The sequence below is a fragment of the Panthera leo genome, chromosome C1 (assembly GCF_018350215.1).
Source record: "Panthera leo isolate Ple1 chromosome C1, P.leo_Ple1_pat1.1, whole genome shotgun sequence".
Classification (NCBI taxonomy): domain Eukaryota; kingdom Metazoa; phylum Chordata; class Mammalia; order Carnivora; family Felidae; genus Panthera; species Panthera leo.
Window position 1 is genome coordinate 86,487,869 of NC_056686.1, and position 24,355 is coordinate 86,512,223.

General features: G+C 37.7%; 1 protein-coding gene across 2 annotated transcripts in view; it reads right to left on the reverse strand.

Annotated features, from left to right (window-relative positions):
- OLFM3 (olfactomedin 3) overlaps nt 1–24,355 on the reverse strand; it is a 43,914-nt gene that overhangs the window by 15,341 nt on the left and 4,218 nt on the right. The window contains exons 2-4 of one of the 2 annotated variants that reach the window (XM_042951710.1): nt 18,012–18,158; nt 10,868–11,023; nt 5,627–5,846 (exon numbers count right to left, since the gene is read on the reverse strand). In XM_042951710.1, coding sequence (XP_042807644.1) covers nt 5,627–5,846; nt 10,868–11,023; nt 18,012–18,158 — 523 coding nt within the window. The remainder of the gene's footprint in view (nt 1–5,626; nt 5,847–10,867; nt 11,024–18,011; nt 18,159–24,355) is intronic. The other variant, XM_042951711.1, reaches the window with a different exon arrangement.

The window sequence follows — 24,355 nt, forward strand, 5'->3', positions numbered from 1 at the left end:
GCAATGCAACTGAGAGCATGAGGAAGGCCTGTCTGGATTAGGGTGGTAGAAGTGAGGAAGCAGGAAAGAGGTGTTTTTGAGAGATTGGTTGGAGAGAGGAATGATGTGTGAGTGTATGTAGGTGAGGTTTAGGGAAGAATGAAAAAGGACGCTCTGGCTCCTTGCTTTCTACATCAAGAAAGAAAGCTGGGGAAGAAATCTGCCTTTGAACTCAGAAGGGCTTGGATTTAAATATGTTGCCTCTAACATGCACTTTTGGTAAAATAATTTAAACTGAGTATAAATTGCCAGTAATATTGCCTAACCCAGAGTTCTTGCAGCAGTTAGACTTAAAACATTTAGAACAGCTGGCCATACTGCTAGTCAAGCAGTATCTCTCAGTACTGCTGTAGTGAGCTACTTTTGTGCTCCTTGTCGCCACTGAAATTCAGGCTTCTTGACTGTAGAGGGAGACAGTCTGCCTCTCATCTTTATATCACCAAATACCTACCAAAGTAGCAGCACATATCGGAGAGTCAATAGATACTTGCTGAATGAGCAAATAAGACTGTTGACACATAGACAATTTGGTTTCCCTTTTAAAATTTAATTTGGCATAAACATGGCAAAGACAGTAACCAAATGTCATTATTTGTGACCTAAAGTTTTGAGTGCTATGGATATTTCTGTTGAACGTGAAGCCTCAAAACTTAGTGTTAATAGAAAGATGGCATCCTGTGCTTCACTAGATGGCACCACACCATTGCCCTAAAGTAGAACTAACTTGAGGGAGTAGGGGGGCAGAGAACTGATTATAATCCACATTAAACACCTGTTGATGATCTCAGGGTGTGTGTGTGAGCTTTAGCTGTGCTTTTTCCATCAGATTCTCACATGCGTATAATTATATTTTGCATGTCTAAGAATGGGATACTTATAAGATTAAGCACAGGGGACTTTACTTAGTCTCTCATAGGAGAAAATTAAGCGCTTAAGAAAGAACATTACTTCATTCAGGCCCCTAGAGTGCATTACTGTTGAAGCCCTCCCCTCCCCCCGTAATTTCTACTTTCTCCAAAACTTTAACTCTCTAGTAGTGATAAGCTGAATGGTATCCTAGTGCTCTCAATGACTTGTGATTCCTTCAGCACCTTATTTACTATTTAAGAGTAACTTAGACCTTGCAGGCAATGAAGCTAGTTTGTCTTTTAGTATCTTAAAATTTATGTGATATACAGTGTGACATTTTCCCTAAAAGCAAATTCATTGAAAAGGTGAGTGGAAATGCATTCATCATTGTTGAAATTTTATTCTGTTTCCCCAATCCATTTCTGCCCTCTGCTAATTGGTTGTTTGTGTTGAAAGGCTTTTGTGAAGAATAAAGATGCCGCTGATGGATGAGCCTTCCTACTCTTCTTACTATATTGAGGATACTATAATTATCCAATGTCCCACTGCAGATCCAAAAGCAACTGGATTTTAGGTGCTTTTGGAACACTGAACCCCTGGTGTTTGTTTTTTCTTTACATGTCCTGTTAATGGTCCTGATGTTGATTAATACCTGTTTTCTGAGTCAATGTGATCTGAGATGTTGATAATTGGGCATTTAGTTATGAGTTGATAGTAGGCATGGTGTTAAAAGATCATTTGATCCGATCTTTATTAATTTCCAGCAAGTATAAATACTAAGTAGTATTAATCAAACTAGATCTTAAGACACCACTCACAATCATGTTTGTTTTTCTTCTGGAAACATATGTATGAGATACTTCCTTTCAAACTGGAATAATTTTTAAATGGACAATATGAAGATTACTTAATTTTTCAGGGACCATGTGACTTCATACCTCAGCATTAGGGCTGTCTGTCTCTACCTGAACATGTTTTTTACTTTGTAATTAACGATTATGATCCAGTTGATAAATATCATAAATATCCTCATTGCTTAGGATACTCTCAGTAGGTAGGTTTGCTATTGGACATAAAAATGGTGTGACATAGAAAAGTACCCAGTTCTTGGGACAAAAAGCATAAATGACTTACAGTCATTGTTTGAGCCACTGGTCTCTCTACTAGGTAAGTAGGGATCTGAGGGCTGCTAATAATCCAGGAAAGAGTTTATAACATCTGAAAATTACTTCCAGTCTCTTGTAAGGTCATATCAATTAATTCAAACAGCAACCATCTCATTAAGAAAGTTGAATACTGTTTACTGGTGTCTAATATTTGTATTAGTTGCTAGATTTTGTTTTTGATTAGTTAAAATAAAATATTAACTAGTTAATGCAGTTAATTTGACAGTCACATTCTTTCAACTTTGTTGTTTATGAAGGAAAACTAATAAAAAGAACCTTTGTTGTTAAAAAAAAATCTATATATTGTGGATTGCAGTCCTAAGGTTTAAGGACACCATAGAAACATTATCCATGGTTCAGTAAGGAGGAATAGGATGAATTTGTGTCCACTTAAATTAAAACCATTTTTCCCAAATATCATTTTCAATATTGAAGGAGGCTGTGTGTAGGAGTTATGTGTAGACTAAAAAACAAGCAGAATTATGAAAGAGCTGAGAGTTGTGTAGATTTCATTTCCTAACTGTGGTAGACATTATTTCCAGCTGAGTCAACTCAGAATGTATGTTAGAAGTGAAATTCATTTCTAAAATTGAATAAATTCCAAGAATATTCCATGCCAGTCCCTCAAAAACCTGACTGGCACCCTTTAAGGTTCAAGGTGTTTACTAGCTAGAACTATTCTATTACCTGTCCTTCTTTTAGTTGACTGCATGTATACTTAGCAGATAACTGGTGTCAGTATACAAAGTTGATGGCTTTGGTTTATTGTGAGATTCTAGGAACAACCAAGTGAATTGATTCTCAGGCTCTAGAGCGATTCATCTGGAACAACCAGTCCTCTTCCAAAGCAAGTCAAAGCCCTACACAGACCAATCCTATGCACTGTCATTTACAGAAAATATATATTTTTTTAATTAAAAATTTTTTTAAAATGTTTATTTTTAAGACAGAGACACAGCATGAACAGGGGAGGGGCAGAGAGAGAGGGAGACACAGAATCTTAAACAGGCTCTGAGCTGTCAACATAGAGCCTGGCGTGGGGTTCCAACCCACGAATTGTGAGATCATGACCTGAGCCAAAGTCGGACGCTTAACCAACTGAGCCACCCAGTGCCCCCAGAGAATCTTTAATCAAATATTTTCTGAGCTAATAAAAATTCATCTGGATATTTTTTTTTTGTAACTCCCAAAGTAACTTAGATATTGAGGGCACTCAAACAAGTCTTGCCTTGAGATTTTCTTATCTAGTTTGGTGGAGACTTCATCTGGCAAACTATGTAACATGTACAGTGAGCCAAAGGTATTTCATGATTTAAAAATAAAATACAACTTGGGGCACTTGGGTGGCTCAGTTGGTTAAGTGTCTGACTTGATTTTGGCTCAGGTAATTATCTCAGGGTTTATGAGTTTGAGCCCCACCTCAGTCTCTGTGCTGACAGTGTGGAGCCTGCTTGGGATTCTATCCCTCTTTCTTCCCTTCCCCCTTCCCAAAATAAATAAATAAACATTAAAAAATATATAACAGAATTCACTTAGGTCAGTAATATTTACCTACTGTATATTAGCAGTAAACTTGATAACAATTATAAAAGAAGAACATATAAGGAAATATTTAAGTGATATGTCAAATAAATAACTTTTGCTTAGCTTAGTCTTAAGTCCTATACCACCTGATTGAAATATGTGGCTAAGAAAACTTTTTTTTTTTTTCAAATAAGACTTGAAATAGCTAATATCTATTCTTTGAAATTTATAAATTGTTACTATATGACTCGTTGTAGAATTTATTCAGCAAATACTCACTGAGTAATTTTTCTTTGTTAGGCAGTTTTCTAGGCATTGGGGAATATGAGATTTAGGTGAGTATCATAGACATTGTTCTTGTTCCCATGGAACAAAAATCTAGGAAGATAGCCATCCAGTTACACATGCAATGATAATGAAGCATGAAAAGTGCAATCATTGGTGACCTATCAGGGTCTGGGAGCACCTAGCTGGCACATAGTATACATCGGGAGAGCAGTGAGGGAGTGTGGCAAGACATGATATTTAAACTGAGACCTGAAGAATGAATGGAAGTTTGTCTCATATGGCAAGCGTGTTGACACAGAAAGGATAAGCAGGGGATAAAATTTGTCAGGAGAAGGGACAGCATCTCAACACCTCCCTGCAATGAGAAAGTAGAGAACACACATGACTGGGATGTAGCGTGTGAGGGGAGGAGTGGCAGGACGTAAGGTGCAAGAAGTAGGGAGGGCCGCATAAGCTATGGACTGTATCACAGGATGTAAGGGAGTCTAGGAGATTTTCCGCAGTGCAAGGTAATTTCAGATTGAGGCTTCAAAAAATCCTTTTGGCAATAATGTGAACAATGTGTGAAGGGGTGCAAGAATGGGAGTCATGGAATCCACTGGAGTCATGATTGCTAGCAGACTAGTTAAGGTGAAAAAGTGTGGGCCTTGACTGATGAGGAATAAAGATCTGAGGGTTCCTGTGTTAAGCTTTAGGGCTTACATTAATTGCCTTCTGAGTAATTTTGTTGGAATCTCTTGGAAACCCTGGGATAATGGTAGTGGGGCCTCTAATGTGGTGATTCCCCACATTTTTAACTGTACTGAATGCAACTTTTTATATCTTCACTCTTTTTTTCATTTGAATTGCATTTGTAAAATAGTCTTTAAAATATTTGTCAGCCATTCAAATTTCAAATGTTTACATTTATTCTCTGGAGTTGTCTTTAATAGAAATTGATGATCTTTTCCAAATTCTTTACTCCTCTTTTTAGTTTATTTTCTATTCGAGAAAAGTTTTTCTTTCCTTTTGGAGAATACTTTCCTGTGGTCATTGACTTGCCCTCTTTGTCGTGTTACTTCATGTCGGCAACTAAAATAATATTCCTAAATGAATTTAATAATTCCTCTTTATTCAATTTGTGTCCACATATTTATTTTGCATTAAGTTAGAGACTAGTCCCAGGATGATTTCATCTGAAAAATTACTACCTCATGAATAAAATAGAAGAGTTTGTGAATTTAGACCAGGTTGAACCATTAGGAGTCAAGAGCTAGAGTCCATATCTCATGTTACATGCTTGGCCCTTTGCAAAGTAGTGAATAAGTATTTGAGTAAGTGTCTCCCTTTTATTTCTTGTGTGGATCAGAACAGCCAAATCATGGCCTCTGTCTATAATACAGGAATTGCGTTTGTTTGATTTAATCACTGCTGTTTCATATTTGGTCCCAGGGTAACTTTTTTCCTAGCCTCTTTCTCCACTACCAAAACTGCCTCTCCTCCCCTCTAGGCAAGCAATGATTGACCATCCCATATTATCATATAGCCAATAGAATTGTGTTATTTCAAGTCACCAAATGGTAACAGGGTGCTCTGAAAATTAGGCAACCTTTAAATAATACTGATTACACAGGCATGCTTAACTCATTGAGGAATACTTACTTTACACTTAGAAAGCAGGCATCGGTTTCCCTGTAATAGGTATTCATGACTATTTGCAGAGCGTAGGAATGCAGTTTTCATTGAAACCACTTAAAAACACAACATGTTGGTGTACTCACTCAGCTTTTTCATGCAGTCGCGAAGCCTGGTCTCTAGGCTAAGCACCCTCTGGTGCAGTTCCTCATAGTCATAGGCACCGATTTCCTCTTGAATCCCAGTGAGGACGGCAGACAGATTCCGGATTTCCTCTTTAAATTGGGTGATTAACTTGGCATCTGTTTTGTACTGTTCTAGCACTGGGATCAAGGGCAGGAGTTCATCCATCTTCTCTTTCAACTCCTGCAAAAAGCAGGCAGCTGTTTTTGAGAGTCATTTAAACAGATCAAGCAGCTACGTTCTTTTTAATATGATACCTAAAGGGGATTATTAAAACAGATTTAAAATTCCTTTTTTTTTTTAAACTAGAAGAAAAATTTTACTGATGTATAATCAGGATGTAACGTTACATTAGTTTCAGGTATACAACATAATGATTCAATATTTGTATATCAAAGTAGATCAAAATCGTACTGATTTTTGGTTGAAATTAAGTACTGTGAAAATGTAAGTGGCTACTGTGATCATTAGTAGTAAATCCATTTATCTCAGTACTAGAACCTCTCTTTAAATGGTTAGGTGCTTTTCTATTAAATTGATCCTTATCATAATTACAAAAACTTCTTACAGTAGCATTTAATAGTTTGTGTTATTTCACTTTCTAGGAGCATTTTATAAAGCGAACAATGGAGTATTTATTTAGCAAATAAAATCAGGATCCATCTTCAATTATGAATTACTAGAAATAGGTCAAATATCCTATGTCAACTCTAATTACCCAATGACTAATTGTCTCTGTTATGGGGGTACTTAGAAGAAATTTTGGATCCTAGAACAACAGCTTTTCTGTAACACTTAGAATGTTTCCATTTCTGTCCTTCCAGAGTGCTCAGGTATTCCTCACGCTTCTTAATATCCATCTTACCACAGTATCATTAGGAAGGTAAGTTCAGCAAGCATAATAAATCATGAAAAGCTTCTCAAATCTCGAAGAAATGCATGTTGCTGTTTACCATTTTGAAATATTACCCACACTCTGACTCCATTTGCCTTAGCATAGATAATTTAGAGCTCTTTAAGGAAGGCAGAGTTGCTTACCCAGGGAGTGAATTAACTCTCTTAACTCTTTCAGGGACCAAAGTGCTCACAGTTTATGTAACACAGGACCTAGTCGTACAGAGTTGTTCGAAACTGCAAAGTTGATTTTCATCTGGAGAACAAGAAGCATATTTGGCAACATGGTGTCTCTCATTCCTAGCATCATGGAACTGAGCCCCACCTGCAGTTTTTACTTTCAAGTTCTAGGTGTGTCACCTTTTCTTCTTTTCCTTTAATTTGGTGGTGGTGGTCAGTGAAAATATTTCATGAGTGAGATTCAGTTGTGAGTTTTTTTTACAGATGGTCTCATTTGTGGAAAGAGCTGTCACTGTGCAGATCATTTGAGAATAATCCATACGTGCTGTCAGGAACCATGTTGCACACTAACTAATTTAAGGAGCTGAAAATTGCATTTTAAAATTACATTTGGAAGATGTTATTACTATAAACGCATTAAAATGGCAGGAGCTCCCATTGCTGCCCTGATTTATGGGCTTAGGTTTCTTGTGGGGAAGTTTCCACTCGTTCTGTAAGCTCAGAATTTTTTGAATTTGTATATATGCCCATTGTTGAGTGGGAGGGACAAAGTCTTAATAATGAGAAAGATTTCATAAATATCACAATGAAAAGGTGGAATTGCATAGCTTTACTCATTTTGGTGGCTCATTTTGAAATAAACTTAGTAGTTTGAGCATTCTGTGGCATTCCAAAAGAAAAACACAATTGCTTCATTATGATTTTAATAAGAGTTCTGTTGGTAGCCTTTGCTGCATATTATAGCAACAGTTACTATGAAGAGTTTAATGTTACACTGTGGGAATACTGAAAAGAGAGCAATTCAGTGTCACAATTTTGGTGACTTTTTCTTCCCCCTGAACCAAAAAAACAAACAAAATAAAACTAGGTAATTGTATTTTTTGGATCTTTTCAAAAATTCATAATTGGATTATTGGTAACGAGTTTTGAAACCCTGGATGCTAGTCAGGGAACAGTGGAAAGTTTGACCAATATACATGTCAAATACTTAAAAGCTTAAAGGAGAATAGCATAGATCTTTACTTATTAATTTCTTCTAGAATTTCACCTTCTGCTGTGTTGTTCTTACAGTAGCAAAGGTTGTAGCTAGACTATTTTCCCCAACCGTGATCTCTTCATACAAGAATGATAGTCTCAAGTATGATACCTACAACAAGATTTCCGTCTTAAACAGTGTAGAAGAGGGTGGCTGGGTGGCTTCGTCAGTTGAGTGTCAGACACTTGATTTAAGCTCAGCTCAGGTTATGATTCCAGAGTGGTGGGATTGAGCCCCGCATTGGGCTCTGTGCTGACTGTGGAGCCTGCTTAAGATATTCTCATTCTCTCTCTCTCTCTCTCTCTCTCACTCACTCACTCACTCACTCATGCATTCTCCTTCCACATCTCTACCCCACTCATGCTCTCTCTCAAAGGAGTATAGAAGACAAAAATCTCAGTATTTTTGATAAGTTGAAAATAGTTTACCAGAGGAAGATTTTCTTCAGTCTAAAAGGATTCTTTGATGTTAAAGTGACTTTTGGAATGTTCTAGTTCTTCTCAAATATGGCACCTCAGGACATAGTGCCAAATCTGACTGGATATATAAATCTGACTGAGCCGTCAGGCTCAGGGAATACATAAATTCAGCAAACACACTGAGCATGTCATTACTATCGTTAAACTTCATCGTAATCTACTCAGATGCAATACAGCACTGGCATTAGGAGGTTTACCTCTAGAGCTGGACTTTGTGGTTCTGATGCATGTTAGATATACAAGGCTGAAAAAACTACATCAGTTTCTTCATCTGAATGATGGAGATAAATATAGAACCTACTTTATAGTATTGTTGAGAGGATTAAATTAATTACTATGTATTTAGGTTTGTCAAAACTGTTGAATATAATTCTTCAGAAAAATAATAAGATTGCTATTTGGATTTTTGCGTATAACTCAAGTATCTACTTGGATTACATGTAAAATCAAAATCATTACTTCATATGGTGCTGCCTGAAAATTAAGTTTTCTTACTGGCAGCCTGCCTGCTACTAGGCAAACTTCTAGAAAAGGCCAATTATTGCCTTGACTTTGTCTCAGCTTTGTATCTTTCTGTTTCAATGTTCTTTCAAGAGTTCCCACAGATGCACATGTTTCATCCCGCTTCCAACCCTGCCAGGCCTGGCATCCTAAAACTGTCCCTTGGCATCGCAGAGTTCGGCACTGTCCATCTGAGCTTGAATAATTTTTACTCCGCGCCCGACACCCTGAGCACCTCTCCTTGGGTCCTTCTTCCTTTCTGGGAGTGCTCCCCCTATGCTGTCAGTGCCAGCTTACCATTTCCTGCTTTGTTGATGGCCTTGGCATTGGGCTCATGTTACCCCTCCACAGTCTACACCCTAACCCTGAACACTGAGAATCTTCTAATCTTCTGTTTTTCTCATATCCTCTGTGATTCAGGTGGTTGTTTGTTTGGTGTGTGTGTTGGGGGGGACTGGTCCAAACTGCCTTCTTAAAAATTGCCAAATTTTATAACTTTTCCCCGATGTTCTCTAAATGAAATTAAATAAAATTACTCTTTGTGCTGCTAAATAATATTTATGCTTCTATTTGCTGTCAATTTCATGTGCCTTGTTTTAGTTGTCTTTTATAGAAGAGAGATCCTTATATATCCAGCAGAGGGCCCAGCACTGCCTTGTACACAGTGCATGCTCAATAAATATTGGTTAGCATTAACTCATTTGCTCCTCAGCCTTATTTTTTGTTTTATTTTTTTATTTTTTGCTGTTTACCATTCCCCCATAAATTCTGGACTCATCCAGTTCACTCATTCTCTCATTTCCAATTGTGTTTACATTTATCGTATCTTCTAAGTCTTGCTCTAATTCTAATTTCTTAACCTAATAGCTTTGTTTTTCAATTTAAACTTCATGATTCATCACTTGAGCCTCATCTCCTGTTAGTACCCTCAACTTTCTTACTCCTCTGTTCTGTTGTACCTCTCTGGTAAAACTTTATGTATTTATGTATGTTTATTATTTTTTGAGAGAGAGACAGACAGAGTGAGCAGGTGATGGGTAGAGAGAGAGGGAGACACAGAATCCGAAGCAGGCTGCAGGCTCCGAGCTGTCAGCACAGAACCTGAACCAGGGCTCGAACTCAGGAACCACGAGATCATGACCTGAGCCCAAGTTGGACGTTTAACTGACTGAGCCACCCAGGCACCCCTCTCTAGTATAACTTTAAAACTGATTCAGTGAAGAAACTGCTTCCTGTACATCCCTACTCAGTCTCCTGAGCACCAATGAAGATAATTACACAGCCATGAAAACATCTGCCATAACAAAATGTGCTGTGCAGAGATCCTGTTACATCCTAGCTCCCTGCCCTCACAATTCTGTGTGAAAAGCACTTCTGATGCTTAAACTCAGGCCCACTCCCTCACCATCAGCAGTGAATCTCACTCATGACAGAAGGGAGGGAAAACAAACCATTATGTTTGTAAAACCACAGGATGTCCTATAAATGATGTGCTATCCCTTTGTAGGCAGATAATTTATTTTAATAGAGATTCAAATGGTAGTATCATAGTCAGATTCTTAAAATCTATGGCACTGTCACACATAGGTATGAAAAGTCCACATAGCATGCTTAAAAACACTATTCCTCTATTTTCAGTGTTTCTGGATAATTGCCAAAAATTAAAGTCTAAGAGAAGACTTTGTATAAAATTAGGAAACAGCCCTCTTTTTTTTTGTATGATATTAATAATGGTATTGTTGCCTCTGTTAATAATTTATATTCTCTGTCTCCTCATATTAGCAGGGCATTAAGTCATCAGAAAAAAACTTTGATAAATTTAGTTATTAATTTTCTTTGAGATTTCCCCTTGTCTTAGATATTGAATGGCCTGTAAATCTATCCAGAGACTCCACCAAACTCTAGGAGGATTATGCTCTTTTTATAGCAAGACTTCTATGCATTCCTACCAGCTAATGGTCAGTTTCAGTGGAGAGATGATTGATGTCCCCAGTGAGTCTTTAACCTTGCACATATGGGCAGATGCACAGTTATTTCTAGCTGATGGCCATGCTGGCTGTCCATTGCACTCAGTGTCTGATTTGGATTGACAAGATTGCAGAAGTCAAACCTACCTGAAAATGCTTGGTCATTAGTGTCTTCCTATCATCTTCAATCTGCCGAAACTTGGCCTTCAGCCCTTTCATTTGGGTTTCCATTTTTAGAACATATTGGAAATCTCTCTGAGTTCTCAAGTTTAAGACTTCAATAGACTGGGACATGTTCTGAACCTGTTAAACAAGAACATTTGGCTATACATTATTGTCTATTTACAAGTATATGCAATCACTACTGAAGTAGCAAAAATGACAAAGAACTGTAAGTGCCAAATCCGTATTTGTATCCCCACACGATAGGTTTTCAAGACAATTCTTTATGATAAACATTCAAAAAATGCAGCAAGGGAAAATTAAACTGAGGCAAGAAATAATAATAAAATTGACATCCTAGGATTAGAGAGAAATAAATAACTTCAAATAAGAATTTAATCAGAAAAGTAAATTTGAAATACGGAATTTTCATTCTAGGACTTTGCAAGCTTATGATGTCCCAAGCCATTAAATGTTAAAATAATTTGTTTCTATAAGTACTAACTCTGATTTCTTCAAGATGTGGGATGTTTAGCAACTGTGGATGATAGTGACATGTCCAACAGAATTAGAACACATTCATTCCTGTATGGTTTCTTTGACATCCTAAGTTCTCCCAACGGTGAGATTGAATTGACCGAGAAACATGGTGGCAATGCTGGGACGCCTCCAAGCTTGGAGAGCGTACTGTTTAAGAGACCTGGAAAATAGCAGCTCGGTCAAATGGTTGGTAGGTAGGCAGTAAACACAGATTAAGCTGATGGTACCTTGTTAGGTTTATTGGGCCCTAGGCTATGTAGAAGTAGGAAATGGATGACCTATAAAAATGAGGAAAGAAACATGCTCTAATTTTTGTGTCAGCAAAAACCTCAAAACAAAGTGAAAACCTCTAATAGTTGGAGAGCTGTTAGATGAATTGTGGAATGGAGTATAAATACGCTATTTTAAAGGATAGGCTAGATTTTTATATCTTGGTACTCAAAGTATGTGTACAGAGCAAGTTTGACATCACTTGGGAAACTTAAAAATATACAATTTTGGGGCCTATGCCACAGCTACTGAGTCAGAATCTGCATTTTATCAGAATCCCCAAGTGATTCCTGTGTTTATTAAATTTTGCTCAACATGGAGAAATTTCCATGAGAAAAGTGAGAAGAGCTTGTGTGTGTGTGTGTGTGTGTGTGTGTGTGTGTGTGTGTGTATGTGTGTGTAACATACACATAAAAGAAAATGGGGCGGTAAGTGATGGGTATTGAAGAGGGCATCTTTTGGGATGAGCACTGTGTGTTGTATGGAAACTAATTTGACAAAAAAATTCATATAATAAAAAAAAGAAAATGGGGCATATAAGCAAAAAATCATGGTGGAGAAAGGTATTAAAGATTAGAAGAATACATACTGGGTTGTTTTCCTTTTTTAATGTTATTTAGTTAGAGAGTGAGTGAGCAGGGAAGGCACACAGAAAGAATCTCCACACTGTTACGGTGCAGAGCCCAATGCAGGGTTAGATCTCATGAACCGTGAGATCATGACCTGCGCTGAAATCAAGAGTTGAATGCTTAACTGACTGAGTCACCCAGGCACCCCTGGGTTGTTAATTTTCTGTGAAATGTGGGTAAGAGGAGAAGTAATAAATATTGTAGAAAGGAGTCCCTGTTAAACAGAATATATATAAATCTGCCTAGAATTATATGTTTTATTTTCATGAAATGGAAACATGAAAGCACCAAAAAAAATTGTGGTGGACTTTGAGATGAATTTTACTTTGTTTCATAGATTTTTATGCATTATTCTATTCTGTTTATTTTTAAATATGTATTATGCAATAAGTAAAAAATTTTTTTCATTGCAACAATTGTGAGTTGAAAATAAGGAAGGAGTGATTTATTCAGACACAAATTTTTGTCATCAGGTATGTCACAAAGCTCAGTGGACTAGCTAGCTATGAAGAGCCCATTGTTGGTACATTCCTCAGCTTGGAACATTCCAAGAAGGCAGAGCATTCTGCTGCCGTGGCTTGCATACTTCCTCTATTTTTCTTTTTAAAGAAGGTTATCTTTTCCTGTTTTTTTTTTCTGCTGTTTTGATCCATAGTCCTGCCCTTTATAAATCCTGTCTTCTCAAGACATATGATAGTCTAGCTTATATTAAAATTAATTGTGTAATATATGTTGGGTGGGAGCACAGAAGTGACTGCCCTTCTGTGAGCTCCAAAGGTTACAAGCTGCATCTTATTCATACTTTTTATTCCCAACACCCTACACAGAACCAGGCACAGAATAATTGTTCAATAAATACCTGTTGGTTAAAATTATCTTATGCTTCCAATACTTGTAATAAGTAATTAGTATTTTTTAAATTTATTTGAGAGAAAGAGCATGCACAGTGCGTGAGAGCTCATGAGTGGGGGTTGGGGTGGAGAGAGAGGGAGAATCCCACGCAGGTACCACACTCTGAGTGTAGAACCCGATGCCAGAACTCGAACTCACGATCCATGAGATCATGACCTGAGCCCAAACCAAGAGTTGGGCACTTAACCAACTGAGCCACCCAGGCACCCCAGTTACTAGTATTTTAAGGAAAGTTCCTTCCTTCTGTCACTGTGACACTGTAGCAGTACGTGACTCCCAAATATTTCTTAATTTGCTATCATTCGTACTTAGAAAGCTTCATTCTTTTAAATCTTCAGTGGAGCACAAAATTACTGAGACAGCATTGAAACCTGGAGATGTAACTGCATCTTGGATAAATGTAATGCTTTCAAAATAATTTTGAACTTCATTACAGTTAAGTATGAATGAAGAAAAGCCATTTGTATTAAAGAAACCATCTACACATTTGAATATGGCATTCATCTCTGAAGCTGCCCATCACTGGCATGACTGATACTTTCCTAGGAATGCCGTGGGTTGGGCAGAGTCCATACAAGTAGAAAATGATAGGCAAGTGAAATATTCTGTATAAAATTAAAACAGCCTCTCTTATCTTGCCTCTGCCCTATTAATTTTCAACTTATTTGTGTTGGGGCAAACGCACTGGGAGAATTGTGGCCTTCTATATTGTAGAAATATGCATAATTGTAAGAGCTGCGTTTGGGATAATGGATAGAGATGGAGCTGTCTAATTGGAGAGGATTTGGGTCTGGGCTGTCTTTTGCTTTGTCTGATGACTATACCTAGGAATGTTTAGTTTTCCACTGTTTACAGAGACCCTCCCACCCCCAGGATCAATTTCCTGATGATACCCGATACTAGATCCCTATAGTTGCACTTGTAGAAAGGACACCCATCTGCTGTGGTTCCTCTTTGACTCTGTTTATCTCTGATGTTTTACAGTTTAGTTTTTCCTATGTGTCCCTGTGCTTAGACCCTTCTCTACATCGTTCAGCAAGCTCATTGTCTCCCTTCATTAATAATTTTTTAAACTAATTATCTTGGATCTTTGTATAAATAAAATGTTTGAGGCCTCTCTGAACTTAACAAATTAACTTAAATTTTCACTCTAATTCATAATTAAGGTTGCGGTTACTCGGGGGGAAAAAAAAAGACTATGGTTCAGTATGTTTGGATAGCCTTGACGTTAACAAAACTAAATAGAAATTCTTTGCTGTAGGTCTTCACAGAACCTTTAGTATTAAACTGTGTGGTAGAAATCTTCAAGAGTGAAGTATCATGAATAGAGTTTCTTAAAATCATTTTACTAGGAGGGTGTCACTGGTATCCTATTCCAAAAATCACACTTTGGGAGATACTGTCCTAGACATGCAGGACATCTTCAACTGTACAGAGAAGCTACACAGCTAACAAACTTTTTAATTATTTAAAAAAAAATTCATTTAATGTTTTTATTTATTTTTGAGAGAGAGAGAGAGAGAAAGACAGACAGACACACCCAGCATGAGTGGGGGAGGGGCAGAGAGAGAGGGAGACACAGAATCCAAAGCAGGCTCCAGGCTCTGAGCTGTCAGCACAGAGCCCAGTGCGGGCCTCGAACCCGTGAACCACGAGAGCAGGACCTCAGCCAAAGTTGGATGCTTAACCGACTGAGCCACCTAGGTGCCCCAACTAACAGGCTTTTAAAAAAAATGTTAATTTGTTTTGAGAGAGAGAGAGTGAGAGCACAGAGGAGGGGCAGAGAAAGAATCCCAAGCTGACAGCACAGAGCCACACATGGGGCTTGAAATCATGAAATGTGAGATCATGACCTGAGCAGAAATCGAGAGTCAGATGCTTAACCGATGGAGCCACCTGTGCCCTGCTAACAAACATTTTTTTAAATGAACAGTTGTAGTTTGGGCATATTAAGACCTGAAATATTGGGAAAACAATTGTAATTCTTTAAATATTAAGTAATGTAGATATGGTTAAAAATATTTGACAGAACATTGCTTAAATTAGTATGGGTACCACCTGTGACAGTCTGGATGACACTAGCATGGTGTTGAGAAAACACAGAACTGATCTGGTAAAGCCCCATAATACACTGGTTGAGTGACACTGGTAGGTTCTTTAACCTCAAAAAGCAGTTTCTTTTTACGTAAACTTACAAGGGCAGGTTCCTCAGCTGTGAGGATTGAATGGAGTGGATATAGATATGGGAAATACTGTTATCAATATTGTTAAAAACATTTCCTTAGGGGCACCTGGGTGGTTCAGTTGGTTAAGTGTCCGACTCGATTTCAGCTCAGGTCATGATCTCACGGTTCAGTTTGTGAGTTCAAGCCCTGCATTGGGCTCTGCGCTGACAGTGCAGAGTCGGCTTGGGATTCTCTTTCTCTCATGTGCATGCTTTCTCTCAAAATAAATAAATAAATAAATCTTTAAAAACATTTCCTTATTATGTGCCTAAATTAGTTCTTTGGTTAATGGTGAGTGGGCGGCCTAAACTCCTGCTCCGGTTTTCCATCCGGTGCCTTGGATATTTGTGAAACTATAGAGAAGTCAATAAGAAAAACTGGCTCAGTCTGAATAAGGAGTGCTTATTTCAGATGGGTTTTTTTTTTTTTTTGGATCATTGCAGCAAATCAGTGCTACTCCCTTCTTCAGCCCACTCCAAGTAATGTACATAATTTACTATTACTATTCCCTCCTATATACTATTCCCTTTACTATTCCCTCCTATAATACTCTCAAATGGTAAATTTAATAAACATAACTTGTAGAGACCTAGATTTTGTTAATAAATTTTGTGGGGTTTTTTGTTAATTACATACAATGACTTTTTAAAGGTGTGATTTTTCTAGAATTTCTTTAAATCATTAAACACGTTGCATATTAGATGGGGTGGTCGTATCAGTGATGGCTTGTGGTCAACCTCCTTGGTTGTAATTTTTTGCCTTCTTCATCCTACACTAATTCCCGGTTTTATCATAGTTCTGGAGTACATTTCACTTTGGACCTGTAGAGGGTATTATCCACCTTCTAACGCTTTATTTGAACTTTCTCAGATGATTTCAGAAGAAATCTGTGTTGTTTTTTTTTTTTTCCCAACAGGTTCAGAAGAGATGTCTGAATCTGTATGGGGGGAGGTATGGATATGTAATGCTATATTGAAAAACAATAACAAAAATAAGGATAGAGTATCTAAGAATGTTCCTCACCATAGTTGATATAGAAAAAAGGTGCTTTTGCACAGAAAAAGAATATAGGATCAGAAAGTCTATAATTTGAGGGGAAATATTTAATAGAAAAGCAAATTTAATAGAAAAGCAAAATTGGATTTAAAAGATTAAATCTTTTTACTAATGTAATATCCCTAGTAACCAAACAATATTAAACTATATATTTGGAGTTTTTTTCATAGAAATAAAGAAAACCAAGATTGGTAAGGTATACCCAAGAAAAATCACAGTTCATTTGTCATGATTTCTAATAGCTGAGAGGCATATTAGCTAGAGTCGTTAACTTGAATGAAAATGACATTTGCTTTTGTCTGGGGGACAGATATTGAAGGAGCAGGGAAGATAGGATCTTATAAAAAGAGCCATAAGAAGAGAGAATCGATAGATTGATGATAGCTCTGAGGAGAGGGGGAGGGAAAACAGGACTAATCATTTTATAAAAACAAGAAAAAAGCTTTTTTAAAATTTTAGAGCATCAATAGACTTCCAAATAATGTACATGGAGGAAATTTATTTTCATTATATGGTAGTAGAAGAAAGTTATTGTTGCTAAGCTTGAAATTGCATAAAGTAGGCATGTCTATATTAACAAATTTGATGCTTTCATTTTTCTGGCTTCTCTTAACTTTCCTTAAAAAGTTTTTATTCAATGCCATCATTGTATGAATGATCATAGAAATGATATTGCAGTGAGTGAATGGTTGAGCATGATGTTCTCTAAAAGCACATACTACCTAATTTATCTTATTATCCCTGAAGGTACTTAAAATTCCCACATGTTGCCGTCTTACCATCAGTCTGGCCACCCAGCTGTCCTACTATATTCAGAGCCCAACACACTGAAATTCTGAATGAGAATAATTGAAAGAACCATTCATTGTTTTTTTTTTCCTCCTCAAACTAAACATAAATAATGTTTCATGAGCTGACTTTTATCTGTAAAAAAGAATAAATCAAGGGCATTCTGCATTTGATTGTTATGGATCGGCTTAAGTAAATTATATGGAGAGATTGCTGTTGAATGAAATTGAAGAGCTTAATGTTCAAAGGAATGACTTAGAGAATGATGATAAATACTTGAAATTATTCATTATCTGTTCAGATAGCTTGCATATTGCATTCCATTATTTTAACTTCCTTGCAAGGTTGTTAATGTGATTCAAATGCATGAGCTCAAACAGCCTAGTGTGATCCTGGGAATTGAGGATAAATTTCTGGCATAGGAATAAGACTTTTTGCCTTTTTTTCCCCTTAAGAAGAGACCAACTGGATATTAAGGCATATGATAGATATCCAGTCTTAAGAAGGTAAGACAGAAAAATAAAAAGTAATAAAAATAAACAGTAGAGCAGGAATCTTGAGGTACTCCTTTCAAGGAAGGAAAAAAAAGTTTGAGAAAGGGGGACAAAAATTGGAAGGACCTTCCTCATTATTGCCTGCTTTCCTGCATTTCCTTTTCAAGGAACGGTAGATTAAAAAAAAAAAAAAAATGGAGGACAGGACACGTACCTTTTCCAGAAGTTGGCGAAGCTGCCTGCTTTTGGCATCCCTGGAACACAGGTTTTGTTCTGGAGCCACCACTGTGCAAATGCATCGTCCATCAGGGTCTTGTGCTGAACTGTACACTTGCCACCCTTCTTTGGGACTAATCTGGGTCTGAGGAAACCAATAGCAAACACACAACACAGACCCCCATTACAGGATAAAGAGAATGTGGGTTTGTAACATTTTAAACAAAGGATCCTCTTTGATAAAGTTTCTGTTTTTATTCTTTAAAAAGAAAGATTAAACAACTTCTACAACTTCTATAGGCAGCATAACTTCATTCAGTTACACCTTCCTTATCTGTCCCCAGGAGAGTTTTTCTTTTCTTTAAAATATTTCTTTTTGAGAGAGAGCGTGTGTGCATGAGGAAGAGAGGGAAGAGAGAGAGAGAGAGAGAGAGAGAGAGAGAGAGAGAGAGAGAATGAGAATATCCCAAGCAGACTCCACACTCATCACGGAGCCTGATGTAGGGCTCAGTCTCACAACGATGAGTTCATGACCTGAGCTGAAATCAAGAGTTAACCCACTGAGCTACCCAGGCACCCCCAATTTTTCTTTTAATGGGCTATATTAGTAACTATTTATTGACCCTACAACATTTCCTAATGCTTTTTGTCGTATTTGGACATGGCAGTGCAATTTAGAAGCATCTGATAACCACTTAATCACATATCACCAGTCTCTCTACATAAGATCTGTTAGCTTGTCTTTCTCAACAGTAAATAATAGTAGTGTGTGTGTGTGTATGTATGTATATATCTGTATATACAGATATATATGTGTATATATATATATATACACATATATGTATATACACATACATACACATTTCTGATTATTCACTTGTGATATTCTGAAGCAAAGCCCTATCCCAGGGCACTTCCCATGCGTTGAAGAGCCAATTATTAATAAAGTTGGAAAAGTAGCATGTAAGAATACAGGGTAAAATGATTAGATCAGCATGGTTTTGCAAAGGATGCAGAGTCCCAGAGAGGTTAAAGAGTATTTTGACATGGTCTGCAAAATCCATCTTCCCAAATTACTTCTGTGTACTTATCACCCTACCTCCCTAGAACTGTAGCTTAAAGTGGCCTTCCCATCTAGGAATGAGGCGGCTTAAAGTCTGCCTCCTATTTACATTTCTAGTTTTACCTCCTGTATCTTCCTATATAGGAAACTTCTTTCCAACAAATTGGTCCATGTGTGTCCTGAAAGTATGTTACCTTGATTCATTTCTTTATATGCTACTCATTTTGTTTCTCCTTATTGGAATACCTCTTTCATAAACATTCAGCTTACTAAACCCTTATGGTTTCTACCTATTCTGTGTTATTCATTAGGCATTTCATGTGTATTGTCTAGTATTGCTATTTGCCTTTCGTATGTCTTATTTCAACGCTTAGGTTTTTTTTTTTTTTTTTTTTTTTTTTTTTTTTTTTTATTTATTTTTGGGACAGAGAGAGACAGAGCATGAATGGGGGAGGGGCAGAGAGAGAGGGAGACACAGAATCGGAAACAGGCTCCAGGCTCCGAGCCATCAGCCCAGAGCCTGACGCGGGGCTCGAACTCACGGACCGTGAGATCGTGACCTGGCTGAAGTCGGACGCTTAACCGACTGCGCCACCCAGGCGCCCCTCAACGCTTAGTTTATATTCATCTGCTAGACATATTAGATATTTTCTATCATATTAAGTATATTTTATCAGGTACAAAGATAAGTTTCCTGTTTTTTATCTAGTTACTTTTCAGGAAGAGTTTAAGTGTTTATTTTGAGAGAGAGAGATGGGGAGGAACAGAGAGAGAGAGAGAGGAAGAGAGAGAATTTCAAGCAGACTCTGTGCTGTCAGCTTGATGTCATGAACCATGAGATCATGACCTGAGCTGAAATCAAGAGTCAGATGCTTAACCGATTGAGCCACGCAGGTGCTGCTAAACATACACTCTCCATTGTATAAGGAGAAGTCATTGTGGATGCCATGATGTACTGCCCAGAGAGGCACTCATTCATTCCTCCAGCTGCTAAGATTATTAGTGGCTTGGCTTTCAGTTAAGTTTCTCTTTGGGGATTGCCTAGGCTGAAGAATGTTGCTTATTCAAGATCAGGCTCTAGTCCAAGGGACAACTCACATGCATTGACTTGATGATGCAGCAGTACAGTGAAGCACCCTAAGAAGCAGGAATTATTATTTCCATTTCACAGAAGAGGAAATGGGTTAACATGCTTGGGAACAGTTAGCTTGTATGAAGCCAGGCAGTATGTTCCAGAGAAGGACTGTCCAATGGAAATAAAGTAATTTTTACTTTTTTAAGCCTATTAGAAAAGTTAAAATTACTATCTTCGAAATTGTGCATTTTATACTTATGACTTCAATTTGAATTAGCCACATCTTAAATGCTCAATAGCTACATGTAGCCTCTTCATTGGACGGTGCAGCTCTAGAGTCTTGCTTTTAATTATGCTATGGCCATATCAGTATGATGCTGAACATCCAGATAACTGTTTTCAAGGGTCAATCATGGATATTGAAAAAACTACCTAACAGATGTTGTAGACAAACCATCCAGTTTGATCCAAATTTGTTTTTCCTGTGGAAATAATCAGATAAATCAATGGGCCTTTTCCTAGCTAAGCTCTGGCTTGCTTCTACAGCTGGGATCTGAAATTTGTCAGCCTTTCTCTCTGTCCTTCTATGTTTTCCAGGGATTCAGCAGATAGGTATTTCTTGTATGATCAGGAGAAGAAAGAGATGAATTTAGTTTAGAAAATAAGGTATTTCATGAATCAGGTTGGAGGTGTGAGGCTGAGGAGGGTGAGAGAAAGCCTGAGGGCTGGGAGCTGAGATGAGGCTAGGAACCAAGAGGTGAAGGGAGGCCAGCAGAGGACTGTCTTGGAAAATGCTCAGTGTACTGGGCTTGGATATTTGCCCATAGACTGGAGTGTTTTACCAGGTTAAAGCAAACCCTTTAAAGGACTAAACCAAGCTGACTTCCCTCTCCATAGATCTGCTATGGTCTGTGAGATCTTCTGTCTCTGGAGTTCACACCAGAACAGATATAATCTCCAACTTATTCTGTCCCAGGTCATTGCATACCATCCACCAACACACAGCTCTTTTTCTTTTCAAGGGCTTTGGCAATAATCACTACAGGGTGCTGATACGCCTTCCAACAACAATCATGAACAAATACTGGGGAAGCTATATGTTATAAACTCAGGAAACTCATAAAGGTGTCATAGTCCTTGTCCTTGATCTATAATGAGAAGCAGTTGGTGCCAGTGCTCTTTTTAATCTCCCTTTTCATATAATTCATGGAAGTGTCCTATGCTGCCTTTTATTTCTGAAGCATTGGATTCATGACCATTTCTTTTTCATTCTCCTACTCCTTCTAACATTTATGCCTGAATATCCAGTTAGGATAGAAATAGGTACCTAGAGTTATTATCAGAATCAGAAAGCATCTTAAAGATTATCATATTATCCTTTTCATATTAAGGAAGAAAAATGCAGAGATTACAGAATGGAGATGGGAATAGTTTAGCAGAGTAGTTTCAGTGATAAAATGAAAGGTTTAAGCTACATAATGGTATGGGATTAATATATCTAGACATGGGTCCTATAGTTTCACCTAGGTTTCACCTAACATTGGACACAAATCTCCAACATGTAAGAAAATTAAGTCTTGTTACCAGGATAAATTTAGCTTTTGGATAAAGGACTAGGGGTCACCCAATTATAATATTATCTCTTTAACAGCAGTGCAAACACTGATTATTAAACCTGGCAGCATTAATATTGGTGTTCACTTGCCAAGTGTTTGGCTAACTAGTGAGGAGCTTATCATGACAGGGCAAGGTGTCAGTTGCTTTCTGGAATGAGGGAAACAGGAAAGGTGAAGAGGGTTTGATGTTCATTTAGCATTCTCCCTGAAGTGTCAGCTTAATAAAAGTGGACTCCAGCCTTGTTTGTACTTCCAATTGTCTTCTTGTAAGAATCAGTGAAAAGAGCCCTGACCTTATCTACTACAGAGTTAGTTTGAATGATCGCAACTATAACAAGTTACCTCTTTGGCAAGACAAAGGTAACTCAAAAGAGAAAAAAGCTAATATAAAAGATGAGTGCCTGACAGTCCTATGGGTTTTGATAGAGACCTCTGTGTCAGGGTCAGTGATAAATAAAGGAAGTTTTATGAGTATCTCTGGTGCTCTCTTTTCGGGCATCCATACTGGCATTGAAAAGAGGCTCAAAATAAAACCAACCAAGACCTCAGGTGGAAGGAAATATTTGGACAGCTTTTGGATACCAATGGAAAAAGACCTCCCATTTTAACTTGTAATAGCAATTATTCCAGTGTCTGTAAAACTCCCGTAATAGTAATAGCAAACATTTATGGAGCTCGAGCCATTACTTGGAAGTTTGCATGTACTGTTGCCTTTGAATATTACAACTTTATGGATGAGGTTATGCTATACTGCCCATTTTAGAGTTGAGGAAACCGAGACAGTAAGGAACTTGTTCAAGGTCATGCAGGGGATAATCAGAGCTGGGATTTGTACTTCGATGTCAGAGACTGAAAGTTTAACCACCACCCTGCCCACCAGTGGTCTGAAATTACCTTTTATAAATGATAAAGATAACCCTGGAAGCATTTTCTGAACTGCTATGAAGACCAGTACTTGGACCTGGAGGGTGCATGTGGTTTATTGCTATCCAAAGCATTGCTAATCACAGTGGTTACTGATGCAGCTCTCTTTGAACCTTTTGTGTTAATTAGAAGAACTAAATGAACTATTTAGCAGTTTTTAATATTGCAGAACTCATGAAATATTTAAGAATGTTCTAAATAGGAGAATTAAAATGATAATTTTAACAATTGGATTTCAAGTCTGGATTCTTTGCTTATAATTTAATTACCAAGCCATGCTTTATAAATATAAAGCTACTGGGTGAGAGTTCTCCCAAAACTCCTGGGTCTTTGTAGCAGAAAAGAAAGATCCTAAGGACTGAGGTAAATGTACAAATAAATACAAACATCTTGCATTTCAACTTGTTTTTATGTTTTTAAAATCCTTCCCTTTGTATTAGTCTCACTTTTTTTTTTTTTTTTTTCAATCAACTACTCTTAGATATACACACTATCTTATGAGGAAGCTGAAACTCAACATAAGCAATTTTTTTCAAGTCCTCCATTTAGTAAATGTCATGTATAGGACTCAAACCAGTTTTCTTCCACTTTCAGCCCAGAGCTCTTTACTCTCATCCTGTACAGATGAATGAGTCAGATAGTCTATGTCCATTTACCCATAGCCAGAAAATTTGCTTTGGAGGAAATGCACCCTGGCAGGTGAAGGGCATTATCTAAACAGTATGGAAATAAGTAGCAATTAGCACCTGGAGGAGTTGTTAGCAGTAACAGCTCAGCAAAACCCAACTGGATATTCCTGTGGCGGACGCTGCAATCATTTCTTAGGGTCCAGGTGGAGAGGCAGGCAAGGGACAGAATTCTGATCCTTTTAAGAGAACCAAATCAGCTAGTGGAACATTGCTAGTCTTATGTTTTATCTTGAGTTTCTAGACATTTCATAAAAGTACAGACTGAGGCAAAAAAAAAAAAAAGAATAAGGAATCTACTTATTGAGAGTGGTGTGTAAGGTAAGGAAAATAAAGCAGCAAAAAAATCCATTTGTTAGACGCTATTCAATTTAGAGTGGAGATGCCTAAGTGATGAAACCCCTTATAAATTTTTGTCTGAGGATAGGTTTGGTCTCCGAGTGAAATGTGGCTTAGCATGCTAATGGCTTTCGTTGTGAAGAGAGGAGAAATGTGAGGAAAGGAGTGAGAGATGTTGACAGACCACGCTGAAAGAAGCTGTGCTCTGGAGGATGTGTTAATAAAGATGTCACTGCATAGCAGCAGTTTTCTTCCTATTTCTCATCTGAGACTAGTTGGAACTGAAATCAGAAATGCAGATTCTTCTGTAGGAGAGTCGTGATTTTCACCTCTTTAAAAGCTGTCTTTATAACAAGAAGTATAACAAAATAGAATAAAAAATGGGAAGACTCCTCCCTGAACCCTTGGAAAACCACTAATGGTCTGGTAATCCTGGAGAGCAAGCTGGTTAAGAGGTGGTGACCAGTGAAAGGTCACTCAGCATGCTGCCCCTCCTTCTGGGGCTTGTCCTAGAGGCTGTCCCCAGGGCTGTGCCCAGTTTTCTTTGGTGCAGGACTACCTGAGTTCGGTTCATGGCTCCACCACTCAAACTTCCTGTGCTTCAGCGTCCCTTAGGGAAATGAAGATAGGTTTTATTAC